We start from the raw sequence: 15020 nt of genomic DNA, 5'->3' as shown, positions 1-15020 counted from the left end.
CGTGGTACTGGGCAGCTCTGTAAACAAGCTAATTAAAGCCCATGGTGTCCTCCGGAGGGGAAGGCCTGGAGGGGTAGATGTCATCCTGTGGAACATTAGGGACATCTGGCGTGTTATAATCACCCCAGGGATCTGGGGAAGAAGGTGGACTAGGATCCCCTAGTGGCACATCGTCTGGACCCTCCCCTATGTGATCCAAGGTGTCATCATCGTCTACTGGTGTAGGAGATGGTGTAGGGGAATGGTGTGGTGGGGGAGGTGGAGGAGGAGGTGGTGGAAGAGGAGCTGGAGAAGGAAGTCTTAGAGGAGATGTGGCAATGTCCCTCTTTTTAGGTGGTGGAGCCGGTGCAGGCGCATCTAGTGGTCTTTTCCTAGAACTAAGTCATTTGACCAGTTTTAGGATACTTTATGAGCAGGGTCTGGTGTGAACAGCTCTTCTGCTGGAGGTTAGTCTTTTGGTGCCGAGCCTTTCGGTTCCGTAGGCTTCTTCGGCACTGACTCTGTAGTGGTTCTATGTTGTTTTGGTTTGGAACCGTGCGTTTTTACAGTCTCTGTGGAACTTTTTGTTTTTTTCGGTTTCAAGGCTTTCCTTGGCTCCGAATCCGAGGCCCTTGGGAGTGGTTTTTTGTTTCGGCTCCGAATGTTTTTTCAGTGTCGAGGAGTCTGTGCTTGTGGGTTTTGGTGCCGTGTGCTTGAATGTGGAAGCAGCTGTCGGCACGGAGGAGGAGGGCGGTTTCTTTTTCGGTGCAGGTGATTGTGTTCCGGTACCGACGGCAGGCTGACTCGAGCCCGAGCTGCCTGAAGGCTTGGTAGGCTTCTTTGCCGGGCCCGAGGGCGGGGCGTGGGAAGCAGTCTCTCGGTGTGCACCTGGCCCGAAGGCGAAGGTGTGACCGAAGACTTTTTCGATGCTGCAGGTAGGGGGTCGGGTCGACGTTCTTACTTACAACCCGCAGCGCCGGAGTGATCTCTTCGACGTCTGAGTCATCTGCTTCTGAGGCGCTGACGAGGCCTTCTTCGACCCGCTCTCGCTCCGGCACGTCGAGGCCCTCCTGGAAGATGTCGTCGGGGATTGATGTCGACGAGCGAGCCATGGTTCTTCGCACACATCGGTCCCGGATGGCCTTCTTCGAGTGGAAAGAGGCACAAGCTGGACAGTCTCTGGCCTCGTGCTGTGGTGAAAGGCAGAGGTTGCACACCTCATGCAAATCGGTGTGGGGAAACTTCGACCCACATTGAGGACACTTGTGAATGGCATCCTTTCCATGAGCCAGGTGCCAAGGCCCAGGTAGGCCCGAAGGCCTTGTCGACGATCGGAATCGAGGACTTCGATTTGGAGAGATGCGTGACGATTAGGGTTCGCGATTGAGACAATACCGTAGAAAGGGTGAAGGATTGCGCGTCGGAAGTGGAATCGATAACGGTTCCAAACACATCCGAGCCCGATGGCGGAAAAAAACAATCTGAGGATGGAGCCGATGCCCATGCGCACTATAGTCCAAAGGAGGAGTCACCTGTCCTGTGACTTCCAAAGACTTTTCCAGGACAAAAAACAAGTGCAAACATCCGGGCCCAACACCAGATGGCTAACCACACTAAGTGTGTGATCTGCAGCTCATATGCCTCAAACACAAGTATTCTTATATTTGATACATCTATTTTTTGTGCATAGGATACTAAATATACAAATGTAAACACATCTGACAAAGATAGATTTGAGAAATGTTGCACTGCTGATGATCACAAGATGGAATGATTAACCTTTATGATAGTACGATAAACATTTATGATAATACTGCGATTTTGTTTACACAGCTTTTTAGGTCTTAGTGTAAGTCTTTACCTGCATGTGGTACCTGGAAGGATTGAAATATAAATGTAATGGCCTATATCATGGCTAACAAAACAAAATACTGATGTATCAAGGATTGCTTGCATATGCAAAGAGTGCACTTGTGTTGCTGAATAAAATATGAATCTACAGTTTAAAATTAACTTCATAAGAACCAAAATAAAATTAATTTGGCCCCAAAGCAAATAAGAAAAATCACACTATGGGGTGGATGTTATGAATTTAAAGGATCATACAAGTAAGTATCCATGTTAAGTCCATTGAATGTAAACTGGTTAATAAATATTTCCAAGAGGAAGGCTATGTACTTTGTATGATTATTATGATAAAATATCATTCTGTACCTCAGCCACATGGATGGGAGTTGAGTGGCAGTTGTCGAGGCGGACTCCATGGAAATATTTGGCAGTAATCTCGGTGTACTTCTTCATGTGTTCCCAGAGGTAAGGGCAGTCCTCTTGTTTTTCCCCATAACGCAGTTTGACACTATCACCCCACGCAATAAGTTCCCGTCTGAGGTAAACGTTTGAGCCTGTAAAGAAAACAATAACTCATCACACAGCCTGGTGCAGCCATTGATCAGCACTTTATTTTCCAGCTGTTAAAACAGTTTCATAAAATACAATTTGTGTCTGTTACAGAGATCCCTCAAAACATTGATTTATTTGCTTTTAATTTTCTTGAACATTTAGGGCCCAATTTAGAGTTTGGCAGATGGGTTATTCTGTCACAAACGTGGTGGATATCCCGTTCCACCGTATTACAAGGGCCATAGGATATAATGCACTTGTAATACGGCGGACAGGATATCCGTCACATCTGTGACGGAATAACCCGGTGTGCCAACTCTGAATCAGGCCCATATTTATTTATTGATTGTTAATTCAAGGGCTGTTTTGCAGAAAGTATATGGTTGCAAGCATGGTAAATACATTTTCCAATAAAAAAAAGGATGTTCCTAATTTTATTCAAAGTATGAGTGCCCATTTAAAACTTACAATAAATCTAATCACTTATTGCAGTAACAACTTCCATGACCATAAATGAGCACAAAATCTCATATGTTACCAAATCAGAGGTTTTGTCAATGTTAGCTAATTGTAAGTTTAATGGCATGTTATATCACAGTGCTCTATTGGAAGCGGCCAGAATAGGGTAGGTCGGGCACAGCATCTAGGAAAGGTCTGCAGGCTTCTTATACAACTGACGAGGAGGCACGCATACAACATCACGGGCCTCGTGGCACAGTAAACGCCTGTGTTGGGCATACTCTGCCACCATTGCCTCCCAAAGAGCCATTGCTGAATCTCCATTCTCAGGCAATCACCTTTGTTGTTATCTTGCAAAATATCCCCGCTAGCCCACAACTCACATGAAAACTATGATCAGCTGATCAACAAAGTGGTGCACTGGGCTAATGGTAGATTGGGAGGGCTATTGTTGCTACACAATCAGATTAACTTTGTTCGCAGAGTTCCATAGGTAGGTCATACTCTTAAGCCTGATTCCATTGTCATACGTTTTAAGGACCGGGGTGTGGCCAAGGTTACCTTGTCTAAGCTGATGCTTTCTGGTCCATCCTGGCTGCCAATTGAGGCACTCCCGGTTGGTTACTTCTATCAATCTAAGGCTAATCTGTCGAACTTGCTGTCGGCCTCAGTCTTTGTTTACACCTTTCAACGGTTTGCCCCTACTTCACAGTTGGATCAAATGGACTGGACAGAAGCACCTCGTGGAGGGGTGATGGGCCTCCGACGTCTGACTTGGGTCCTACGACCACTCCAGCTGCCAGTTACTGTCCTACTTCCAGCCTGGATCTGACAGGCAGCAGCGTTTCTCCTTTACTGATAGCCTCATGGAATGTAGCAGACTTGGCAAGCAAATGGGGGAGCCCTGAGTGGTATACACTTGTGGACCGCTATGCTTTTCATTTGTTTGCAAGAGACATGGCTCACTGACTCCGTCTTTATGGATGGTTACGCCACTTATTTTACACCAGCAGTCCCAAGTACTAGGGGCAGGGCCAAGGACGACCTCATAACCTTTGTATCTTTGTCATTCTCCTACCCAGGTTCTAGGGTCAAGCTGTGCCTTTGTGAATTAGAAGCCTATTTTGTTGCAGTGTGCAAAAATCCTAATGTTACTTGTTAATGTTTATAATAATGTTTTTGACACTTCCAAGGTGGACTAGCCACCATGTTGCTCATGGATATTTATAAATGTGTTAGTAACATTCAAGGGTTGGGCTAGAGCTTCTTATTAGCTAAGATAGGATCTGCAGTTTGGCCCACGATCTGCCTATGGTTCCAAATAAATCAGGTGACAGGAATCTGGTCAAGTGGTTTGATGTGATTGTGCTAAGGCCCACAACCAACTACTGGCGGCCCTTAGGAAATCCCCCAGAGGCCAGTAACTGCTGCACGCCCACAGAGCTCTATATAAGCAAACTCTCAGAGCTAGGAAGAATGCCATTAGGGAGGAAGCTTACTCTTCCTTATACAGGCCAGTGAGCTCAGAGACAGTAAGGCCTTTTGGATACAGTTAACCACAACTTTTTTGAGAACACCAAGGATATGGGTCCTGATACCTTGAGCCCTTCTAAAGCTTGGTTTTCCCATTTTATGAACGTTTATGCTATCCTTGACATCGAGGATACCTCCACCCAGGGTGGTGGCTCTCCTTTGCCTTGGCCCCTGGCTTCAGCCCAGCTCATCTCGGAGTTTGAGTTGAATGACGTCTTGTAGGCCAGCAGTCCAAAGGGACGAGCTCCTGGCACAGACGGGATCCCCTCAGACCTATTTAAGTCCAACATCTTAAGTGTAGGCTCCACCTTTGATCAATGTTGTTTTAACTGTAGGCTCCCCAAATACCGTTATTGTACCTATCTTTAAGAAAGACTCTAGAGGCGATCCACAGTGGTATCACCTCATCTCTTAAATTCATTCAATTGCTAAACTTATGGGGCATATCTTGTTTGAATGCCTCCAGTCAAGGGCCAGTGAACACAATGTTCTTTTGGAACTCCAGTTCGGCTTCCATACCGGTCTAGGAATGGTTGAACAGTCCCTTAATCTGTACCTTTTAATTAGTAAACATACTGTGGGCAAGAAGGGCAAGCTCTACCTCGCATTTATGGACTTGAGCTTCGCTTTTGACTCTGTCAACTGGGTCAGGTTGTGGAGTATCAGGTCTGATAAGGGGGTTGATCAGTAAATGATCATGTTCCTTAGGGAAATTCATAACCAAAATCACTGCAGTGTGAGGTACTGTTCGGTGAGGGGGTGGAGGGGAGGCAACAGCTGCCTTCAAACTCACCATGGGAGCATGCCAGGGCTGTGTCCTAGCCCTGTTCCTCTTCTCATTATAGATCAATGGTCTGGAGGTGGATCAGCAAAAGTTCCTGACGGATTGTCCCGGAATGGGGATCGCAGTGTCTCAACCTTAATCTATGCTGACAATACCGTCCTTATAGCCAGGACAGCCATCGGGTTGCAGCACTTGTTGGACCGTTTCTGAAAGTTTATGGAGTGTTTTGATCTAAAGGTGAACCAGGCTAAGACACGTCATGGTTTTTGGCGCCAGGAAAAATGAAAATGCTGCCTTTACAGCAAATAGCAGGATGTGGCCTAATGGCTAGGGCAGTCAACCTCGAAGCAGGGGAACTGGGTTAGAGTCTTTGCAGGGACGCTTAACATCCTGTGATTCAGGGCAAATCACTTAATCTCCCCGTGCCTAACAAAAAATGAACGTGTCCGTCTGTAACGCAACTGGTGCTCATGTAAAGCATCTGATACCTTCGGGTCTAGTTTGTGCTACATAAAACTCCCACCAAAAAAGTTTGCAATAAAGTTAGCTCTGTCCCCATCTTTTCCAATACAGGTATCCCTTTTGATAAACATCTTATGTGGGGCCGCTTAAAAACCTGTAGAGGGCGTGGTTTGCTCAAGTAAATGCAATACAAAATAAGTTCCTCTGGGGCGGTGGAGCTGTTCGCGTGGCGCTCCGCACTTGCGCACAATCCACGTATTGTGGGGGGATTGCGGCTGCTGACATTTATTCTTATTATGTTGCATCTCACATCCTTGTAATCAATGAACTATGGTACAATTCCCCCACCGATCCAGCTTATGCCGTAGGACATGCCGCGATGGAGCACGTCCCCCTTCTCCATTTATTATACAGTTACACAAAGCTAGACCATTTACCACCAGCTGGCAGGGTAGTCATACAGTTATGAAGGGCAACAACCAGACTGATGGGATGGAAAGGGGAACTATCTCGACGGACCCCCCTGTGGCAAGGTACATACCTCAGGACTGCTAATACACTGAGTGGGTTCCGGGGATGGGAATTGGTAGGGATAGGGATATCGACCCTTGGTGACGTGTGGAGGGGCGCCACTTTAAAATCATTTCAGCAACTACAGACTGAATTCATCCTACACAAATCACAATTTTTTTAATTTCTACAGCTCCGACACGCACTCTCCCCCCAGATGCGAAACATGGAGACCCTCTCGGAGTTTCAGCCCTTAGAGGGTCGCCTGTTGATGGGAGACCTTGGACTACACAAAATTAGACAAATATACCAAACTTTGACAACGCACACTCCCACCACACTAGATAGGACCCGACTGGCCTGGCTGGCCGATATTCCCGAATTGACTGACGATGATTGGGCAGAGGCGACTGCCAGCCCCATCGGCGCAGCGGTCTACACACGTTATCGGCTCATCCAATTCAAATATCTGCATAGAGTTTATTACACAAGAGTACAACTGTTGCGAATGGGAGTTATTCAATCCCCAGTATGTTTGCGGTGTGGCAGAGATGAGGGGTCCTTTTTCCACACAGTATGGACTTGTACTGCCTTACAGCCCTTTTGGAATAGAGTTCAGTCATGTCTTAGCTAGGTACTGGGGTGGGTGCTCCCATCGGACCCACGACTGTTTCTGCTGCATTCTACTGGCGACATTGGGGGGAACCGATACAAGCAACATCTACTATTCCTCGCCCTTACTATTGCCAAACGTGACATTGCACTGGGATGGAAAGCATCCTCTCCCCCGACTATAAGCAAATGGAAGATAGAATTAGATAGGTGTATGGGAGCTGAAATTGCAGTGTTCGAAGCTAGGGGTTTCCCACGGAAACATTGCAAGATATGGTCGCGGTGGACGACATATCGTGGGATCGACCTGCCCCCTCTACCTGAGGAGGACATCTGAGCGAGATCCGCCATCCTCTGCCAAGGGTCCCCTAAGTTCTTATCGCTTGCCTGTTTTACTATTTCACTGGGATGACCTTTTTGTATCTGCTGTATTATGTGCTGTTCCCCCAAACTTTGCCTACTGTCTGCATATTGTTTAGATTTTTATTTCACCTGCATATTCCGCAGGGATTGTTTATTTTTACGGAAATGGTTATTGATGCACATTTGCCCGAATGATTCAACGAGTCATTGCAGGACTAATGCCTGTTGTATCGCAAAATGACCAAGTAAAATGTTTAAAAAAACCTGGAGAGGTGCTGCTTTCTCTAAGGCTGTGGAGGCAGTTTTTAGTTTTGCCAATAGACTAGGCAGTAAGCCTGTTAGGGACCGTGTGGCTATATACAGAGCCAAGTGATGTGCTAATGCCTCTTATGGGGCTGGGGTGTGGGGCATTAGTGACCAAGGGGGTGTGGAAAGAATTAAGAATGGTTGTATTAAAAGGCAACTTGCTGTGCCCAAAGCTCCCTTATTCAACACTCTGAGGTGGGGTTAGGGTACACTAATGATTTCAAAATACAACCCCTCCTCTTATGGACTAGGAGTCATGCTCGCTGACTGCTTGAAACTCGACCGATGCCTGAATATCCCCTGGATTAGATACATTTATAATACCTGCCTCAGACTGGGCTAGGAAGATCTCTTAAACTCACCTGGTAGCCTACACGTAAGCTCTTATAGCTCTCTAAAAGATGAACTCTTAACCAATTGTCTGGATATCAGGGTGAAGAGGGAGGCAAACAAGAATACTGTCCAGACTTACATGGGTATTTGCACAAACAATGGTATTGAACTGTATCTATATTGGGGGGTAGTCAGCATCACAAATTTCTGTTAGCTAGATTCAGACTAAGCACAGTGCAGTTTCTGGTCACTTCCTCTCCCAGGGCTCTTACATGATGAATTTACCTCTTTGCCCCTGCAGTGATCATTTTGCACAAGGCACAATGCACTTTGATTTTCTGCAGGTTTTATTCAGTTCTGCGGGAGCATTACCTTTTTTAAAACAGGCTAACATACGGTACTGTAGAACCACTTTTGCCTACTTGCAAACACTACTAACTGTGAAGATCTTTTTCTTAACTGCTGTTTATATTTAATGTGCCATTAAGCAGACGGCCTACATAATCATCTAATGAGTTTGCTTCTTTTTAATACTTATAGCCTGTGAGATTTTTTAATATTGACTTTCGTGAGATTACAGAATTTGTAATGTTAACAAGGTCTATTGATAAATTGCAGTATATTTGTGCTTTAATGCTTGCTTTTATGGTCTAACTAGACCAAATAAAGTTTTTCTGACTAAGTGGTTGGAAAGTAGATGCCACTTTATTTATAATAAAGCATTCAAAATACCCACAAAGCTTTGAAACAGTCTAATATAAATGGCCAGTCAGCAGCTCCTGCATAATTGCCTTTATATAGTGTAATGTTCCCATCTAATTACCAAATGTACACACCTTCTTCCGCAAAGTTGCGGAGTGGATCATCGCCCATGACCCAACCATTGTGAGCTAGGAAATGGCAGGCTTTATCTGGCTGATGTATCATGGATTCTTCCTGCTCCAAAGTCATCTCTTTAAATCTATAAGTAAAATACCTGTGGACATAAAATACATTACTTATGTTAGAGTTTATGTAAGGCTCAGAAACAATTTCTTTGACATAGCCTAACCTTAATCCCTGTTGCCAATGACTACCAAACTGAGAGAAGCAGATGGAAGCAGTAATCACACACCAGGTTTATAGACTTCAAAATCTTGGCCAGTAGTCAGATTTCAAATGGCTAACCCTATCCTTAGATATTAGCTACTTTAAAGAGAGCTTCCTACAATGCCTAACCTTAAATGGCTGGTATTGGCAGCATTAGGACTTTGATGCTCTACTAAATATCTGACTGTCTAGGATTAAACATATAGTGTATAACTAACTCTGCAGCGATTGCCACATCCTGTCGATATAGGAATGCAAGATGAATATTCAGAAGCATATGCACAAACTCTATACTTAATCATACATACAAGAAAAGAATAATGAAAGAGATAATCTAGGTACAGTGAAATGTAATCATGTGAGGTTTAAAATATATACATGTATTTTAGCTTAACCCACAATGTATAGTAGGGTTCTCAAGTTATACAAAAAACAACCACTGGTCGCAGAAATTCAAGGGTCATGTGTAACAATACAAAATTCAGTATGACAAAAAATAAATGGCAACACACATGTATAAATAGATATATATAAATAGATATATATTCACCCACCCCGTGAACAGACCATGAGGCAAGCGCCCCCTCTGGATTCTGTAAATTTAAAGGTGGTACACTGCAATGGAGCATGGTTTAATCCTCAAATGTTTTTACTCGTCCGAGCATGCACTTCTGTGATGCGTCACCTGTGCCACGATTGCACATTCAAGTCCTACACATTGTTTTACTTTTTAAAATATCAGCCGCATGATGCTCATGTGGTTTTATTTGTTACGGACTGTCTACCTTAATATGTTTTATCTCCCCCTCCACTCAGGCAAATGACCTTTATTTAACAAGGAGAAGTAGGTCCTTTCCTGTACATAAACAAAATAAACTAACATAGGGATCCTTATAAAAGCCCTGATGAATGCCTAAGACCTTTTTTTGGATAAGTGTGGGCAGAAACATGTTGGCACCACAGAGGTATGTAAGGGTATGTGTAGTGTTCTGACTTTATTATGCTGCTTCCTTATTATGCTAATGTGGCCATGTCAGGTTATGATGTCATGTGTTCTGAGTATGTTCCTTTTCAGAATGTTCTTCACGTGGAATGTTATTCATTAAATGTTGTGTCAGTTGTACCTGCTGTGTTGGAGGATGAGGTCTCAGGATTACCTTCTACATTAAAGGACCTTCAAGCAACCTACAGCTTCCTGTCTCTTTCATGTGTAACATATATACCACATTTTGGCGACGACTGGAAATCAAAATTCAGGAGACCTCAACTCATCATCTACTTTATAATCTTATTTACCAAGTTTTTCATTCAAGTGGCAAATGTACTTCTCTAATGCCACCAACAATGGTCTCTGACTGCTCACCAATACTTCCAGAGAAGTTCCGTCTTCCGTCCTCAGCTGTCTTCCGTCTTCAGCTATCTTCGTGGGAAAATCTCCGACATCGGGAACGTCATCCCGTCATTGCCATAGCGTTGCTGAGATGATTTGCTGATCTGGAGAAATCTCTCGAGTGAATGTGCCTCGGCTCGTCCTCATTTTCGGAGACTCCGCAAGGAAGCGACCATTGGTTGGTTTGATTGAGGCTTGACCGGTTGGGCCTGTGTGTGCATCGGGTGCTGTTGCCTAGCAACCCGTGTTGCCTGACTGTGCCTGCACCCGGCGTCACCTCACCAGCCTTTACGTCCCCGACATCGGGAACGTCATCGCGTCATTCTCGGGAGAACCGGAACTGCTCACTTCTCCTCTCTCGGTGAGCACCTTTCAAGACACGCACTTGCTTCCTTGGAGAAACTCCTCCTTGCCAGCGTTCAACGGTAGAGAGAGGTACTGTTTGGTTTAATATTGGTTTTGTTTTCTGCCAGTTTCCCTTTTGGGTCACGATCTCACTAGGGAGAGGATTTGTGTACTGTAAAGTAGAGATGTTTTGCCTCGCTCGGTGTGCGTCTCAGCGTGCGCCCTATTCTCCTCGGGGGACTCCTTCTTACCAGCGTTGCTGTTTGCTTTGGGAATCTTTCATGTTGATTGTCTGTTCAACGAGAGAAGAAGGTGCTCCTTGACATCGCTGATCTAACTGGTTTTTTTTTGTCATCGCTGATCTGCACAGCTCCCTTCCTGCTAAAACAAGTTCCTGCAGATCATATTAAAAAAAAAAGGGGGAGACTTTTAGCAAATATATCGACTGTTGTTGTTGAATGTCTGTATGATTTAATCATTTTTGACCCTATTATGCTTCTTCTTTAGTACTAAGGAGAGACAAGTCTCAGGCCAATATCTGTTCGAAGCTTTGTTAACCTTGGATTGTCAAGTGTATAATTTATAGTTTTTCCACAATATTTATTACTGAAACTACTGACAGTATTGTGTCAATAATCATTGCTATTAAGCTTAACTTCCGTTCAGCCTTAATTCAAACTTACGACATCTCTCTCACTTACACCATGCAGAACGTCACTTCTCCCCCTTTCTTCCTTTCTGCTCCAGGTGAGCCTCCCATATCTTGGTTGAAATGGAAAAAGGTATTCTCTAACTATGCTAGGGTTTGCGGTACTTCCTTAAGGGCAGAAAGGAAGTCTGCTCTGTTTCTACACTGTTTAGGTTCAGAGGGGCAGGAAGTATTTGAACATCTTCCTGATTTACCAGACAGTGAGGGTAACTCCCTTAATGAGTATGAAATTTGCATAAGGAAAATGGATCTGCATTACCTTCCTAAAATGAGCATGATATTAGAACGCTATCACTTTGGAAAGAGAGTCCAGAGACAGGAAGAGTTTGTAGAGCAATATGTCACTTCTTTGCGCAAACTCGCTTCCACTTGCTCGTTTGGGGGCAGCTTAGATGAAAGACTCCGAGACCAACTCATGTTAGGTTCCTCTATAGACAAAGCGAACGATAACTTTGGCAAAAAGATAACCCTTCTCTTGAAGATGTCATCACCACTTTAAAATTGCATGAACATTCCAAAGCCTGCTCTGAAGCAATATGTAAAGTTGCGGACAACAATAAGAATACTGATGCTGATGTCAAAGAAATAAAAACAGATTTGACTCTAGGGTCTGATAAAGCCTCCAAATCGTCCACACAGGGTACTTATGTTTCTTCCAAAGTTATGCGCCCAAACCCGAATACCAAGTTTTTTTCTGTAAAATGTTTTCGGTGTGGAAATACAGGGCATGTGGCTAATTTCAAAGACTGTCCTGGGAGGAAAGCAGTTTGCTCTATTTGTAAAAAGAAAGGTCATTTTTCGAAGTGTTGCAGATCCAATAAGAATCAAAAAAGTGTAAGAGAAGTGGATCTTTATGAACAAGATGAGGACAATTTGATTGTTTCTCAGATTTGTTGTCAAGTGAAAGATGGACCTATGGAAGAAGTGTTAATTAATGACAAATTTGTTAATATGTTGTTTGACTCTGGGGCGAAAATCACCTTAGTTCCAAAAATCTTTTATGAAAAATATTTACTCGCAAATGTGAAGTTACTTAAACCTGATATTGTGCCGAGAGGGTTATGGTGGGCAAATCATAAATCTTTTGGGATACTTTATGGGGACAATTGACTATAAAGGTAGAGTCACTGCAGGCAAGACATATGTCTCTATGAAAGGAGATTCCTTGATAAGTTGGTCTCATCAAAGGGATCTTGGTGTATATCTACATCCAAATGAAACTCCTTCAGTGTGTTTGAGAGACCTTCCCACAATAGCCTCAGTCTCTGACCACAGTATTTGGAAAAATTTCCAAAAGTTTTTGATAAAAAACTTGGATGTCTTAAAAAATATCTACACCTAATCAAATTAAAAAATAATTCTGTCCCTGTTGTAGCCAAAGTTAGGAATGCTCCTCTGTTAGTCAGAGATAAAATGAAGGAAGAATTAAATAAATTACTAGTTAATGGTGTCATCAAAGAAGTGGAGGCCACTGAGTGGGTTTCTTCAGTTGTTATGGCTCGGAAAGCCAACGGAGAGGCCAGGCTATACATTGATTTGAGGGAACTGAACAAAGCAGTGGTGGTTGATCGTTATCCCCTCCTGAATACAACAGAAATATTGTCCTCATTAGGTGGTGCCACACATTTTTCCACCCTAGACTTGTCTTCCGCCTACCATCAAGTCAGACTCCACCCTTCTTGCCAGGAATTGACTACCTTCATAACACCTTTTGGAACTTCTACATTTCTTAGGATGCCGTTTGGCTTAATATCAGCTGCGTCAGTGTTTCAAAGGGTTATGGAGAATATTCTAAACGGGATTGATGGAGTCAAAGTCTACCAAGATGATGTTCTCGTTCATGGTTCCAACTTGAGAGAACATGATGAGAGGGTAGGTCTAGTGCTCTCTAGATTACAAGATTCTGGCCTTACCCTTAGATTAGATAAGTGTAAGTTTGACGTAAAAGAGATAGAGTATCTTGGTCATTTAATCTCTGGCTCAGGGATCAAACCCAAACCTTCCTTAGTGGAAGCTATCTCTAACCTCAATTATCCTGTAAGCAAAGATGAACTTACAAAGTTTTTGGGTATGGCAGAATTTTATAATAAATTTGTTTCTAGATTTGCTCCAAAAACTGAAAAAATCTGTTCTTTTTTTAAAAAAAGGGAGCAAATTTATTTGGAATAAGTCATGTAGTGATGAATTTGACTTAATTAAATATTGTCTATTTAAAGCACCCAATCTTTCTAGTTTTGATCCCAAGAAAGAGTCCTTCATCATGACTGATGCCAGTTGTAAAGGACTAGGTGGTGTGCTTTTACAACCCAGAGAAAAGGTAGACAATACGATTTTGTTCATTTCAAGACCACTTAGGGGTGCGGAATGCAACTACTCAGTTGTGGAGAAGGAGGCTTTGGCTGTGTATTGGGCAATTCGTAAACTAAAGAACTTTTTGTGGGGTAAAGCGTATTCGGTAATTTCCGATCATAAACCCTTAAAGGAAGTGTTTGAAAGAAAAGGAATTGATCGCGTATCTCATAGAATAAGGAGATTGGTGGTTGCTTTGCAAGATTTTGAATTCACTGTCTATTATTTGCCGGGGGCTAGTAACATACTTGCAGACTGCTTGTCGAGACTTGGTAGTGCATCTGTCTCTGACTGTGAAGATTGAGGATTCTTTTCTTGGGGAAGATTCTGGAGAAGATATGCAAGTGTGCTTGGTTACTCAAGGTGTAATCACTGAAGAAGAGTGGAGTGCAGCCATACGTGATGATTCTGTTCTTCAACAAGTCGTTTCTTATATACGTGATGGGTGGTGTGAGAAACGTCTATGTGATGAAGAAGTCAAAGGGTTTTGGTTGATCAAGGAAGAATTATCGGTCTCAAATGATCTTCTTTTCAGAGGAAGCAGGCTGATTGTTCCTTTAGTTTTGCGTAAAAAATTGGTTGATAATGCACATGCTAGCACATGGGCATTGCAAAAACTAAAGAGAGGCTTAGGGAGAACTATTGGTGGCCTGCAATGGATACCTTTGTGGAAAGATTGGTGCGTGACTGTCCTCAGTGTGCCAGTAGTGATAAAGTTTTGAAATGCAGAACTCAGCCTATGGTGGTTAGGAAACAAGCAACTGGTCCTTGGATTGATATTGCTATTGATATTCTAGGCCCTGTCAAAGTAAAATCTCAGGATCAGTATGTCCTAGTTTGTCTGGATATGTTTTCCAGGTGGCCAACTATCAAGATTGTCAATTGTGTCGATTCCTCGTCCGTCATTAATTTTCTAGATGAACTTTTTGCGAATGAGGGGTTGCCAAATTCTGTGTTGACAGATAATGGTGTACAATTTGTCTCCAGAGTGGTAGATGAGTTTTTGAGTGAAAGAGGAATTGCCCATACACGTGCAGCCTTATAACATCCAGAATGCAATGGGGTAGTTGAAAGATTTGTAAGAGTTCTAAAGGAAGCCATGCATTTGGCCTTAATCTCCAATTACAACTGGGAGGAAGCGATCAAGAAGAAAGTGTTTGAGTATAGATTTACTCCGCATTCTTCTACGGGTGTCACTCCTTTTACTTTATTTAAAGGAAGGGTTGCTAGTACACAAGTAAGTCCTCTTTGGGTGTCTTCGAAAAGGTTGGAAGTGGGTGGTGTGACTGACAAAAATGCAGATTGGAAAAACCGGGAGTTGGAAAAAATGATGAAGAGGAAACTAGTATTTGATACAAGAAAATATGTAAAAAAACTGCGCCAAAAATGTGGTATAG

At 43.3% G+C, this 15020-nt stretch overlaps 1 protein-coding gene across 5 annotated transcripts in view; it reads right to left on the bottom strand.

The window, feature by feature from the left end:
- The window catches only part of AGL (amylo-alpha-1,6-glucosidase and 4-alpha-glucanotransferase), a 453547-nt gene that overhangs the window by 280559 nt on the left and 157968 nt on the right, over nt 1-15020 (bottom strand). For all 5 annotated transcript variants that reach the window (XM_085601874.1, XM_085601873.1, XM_085601871.1 and 2 more), the window contains exons 11-12: nt 8578-8717; nt 2194-2381 (exon numbers count right to left, since the gene is read on the bottom strand). In XM_085601874.1, coding sequence (XP_085458000.1) covers nt 2194-2381; nt 8578-8717 — 328 coding nt within the window. The remainder of the gene's footprint in view (nt 1-2193; nt 2382-8577; nt 8718-15020) is intronic.

This window comes from Triturus cristatus, chromosome 4_2 (genome assembly GCF_964204655.1).
Source record: "Triturus cristatus chromosome 4_2, aTriCri1.1, whole genome shotgun sequence".
Taxonomy (NCBI): domain Eukaryota; kingdom Metazoa; phylum Chordata; class Amphibia; order Caudata; family Salamandridae; genus Triturus; species Triturus cristatus.
The sequence above is the reverse complement of the archived record's forward strand: the minus strand, read 5'-3'. Positions and strand labels throughout refer to the sequence as shown.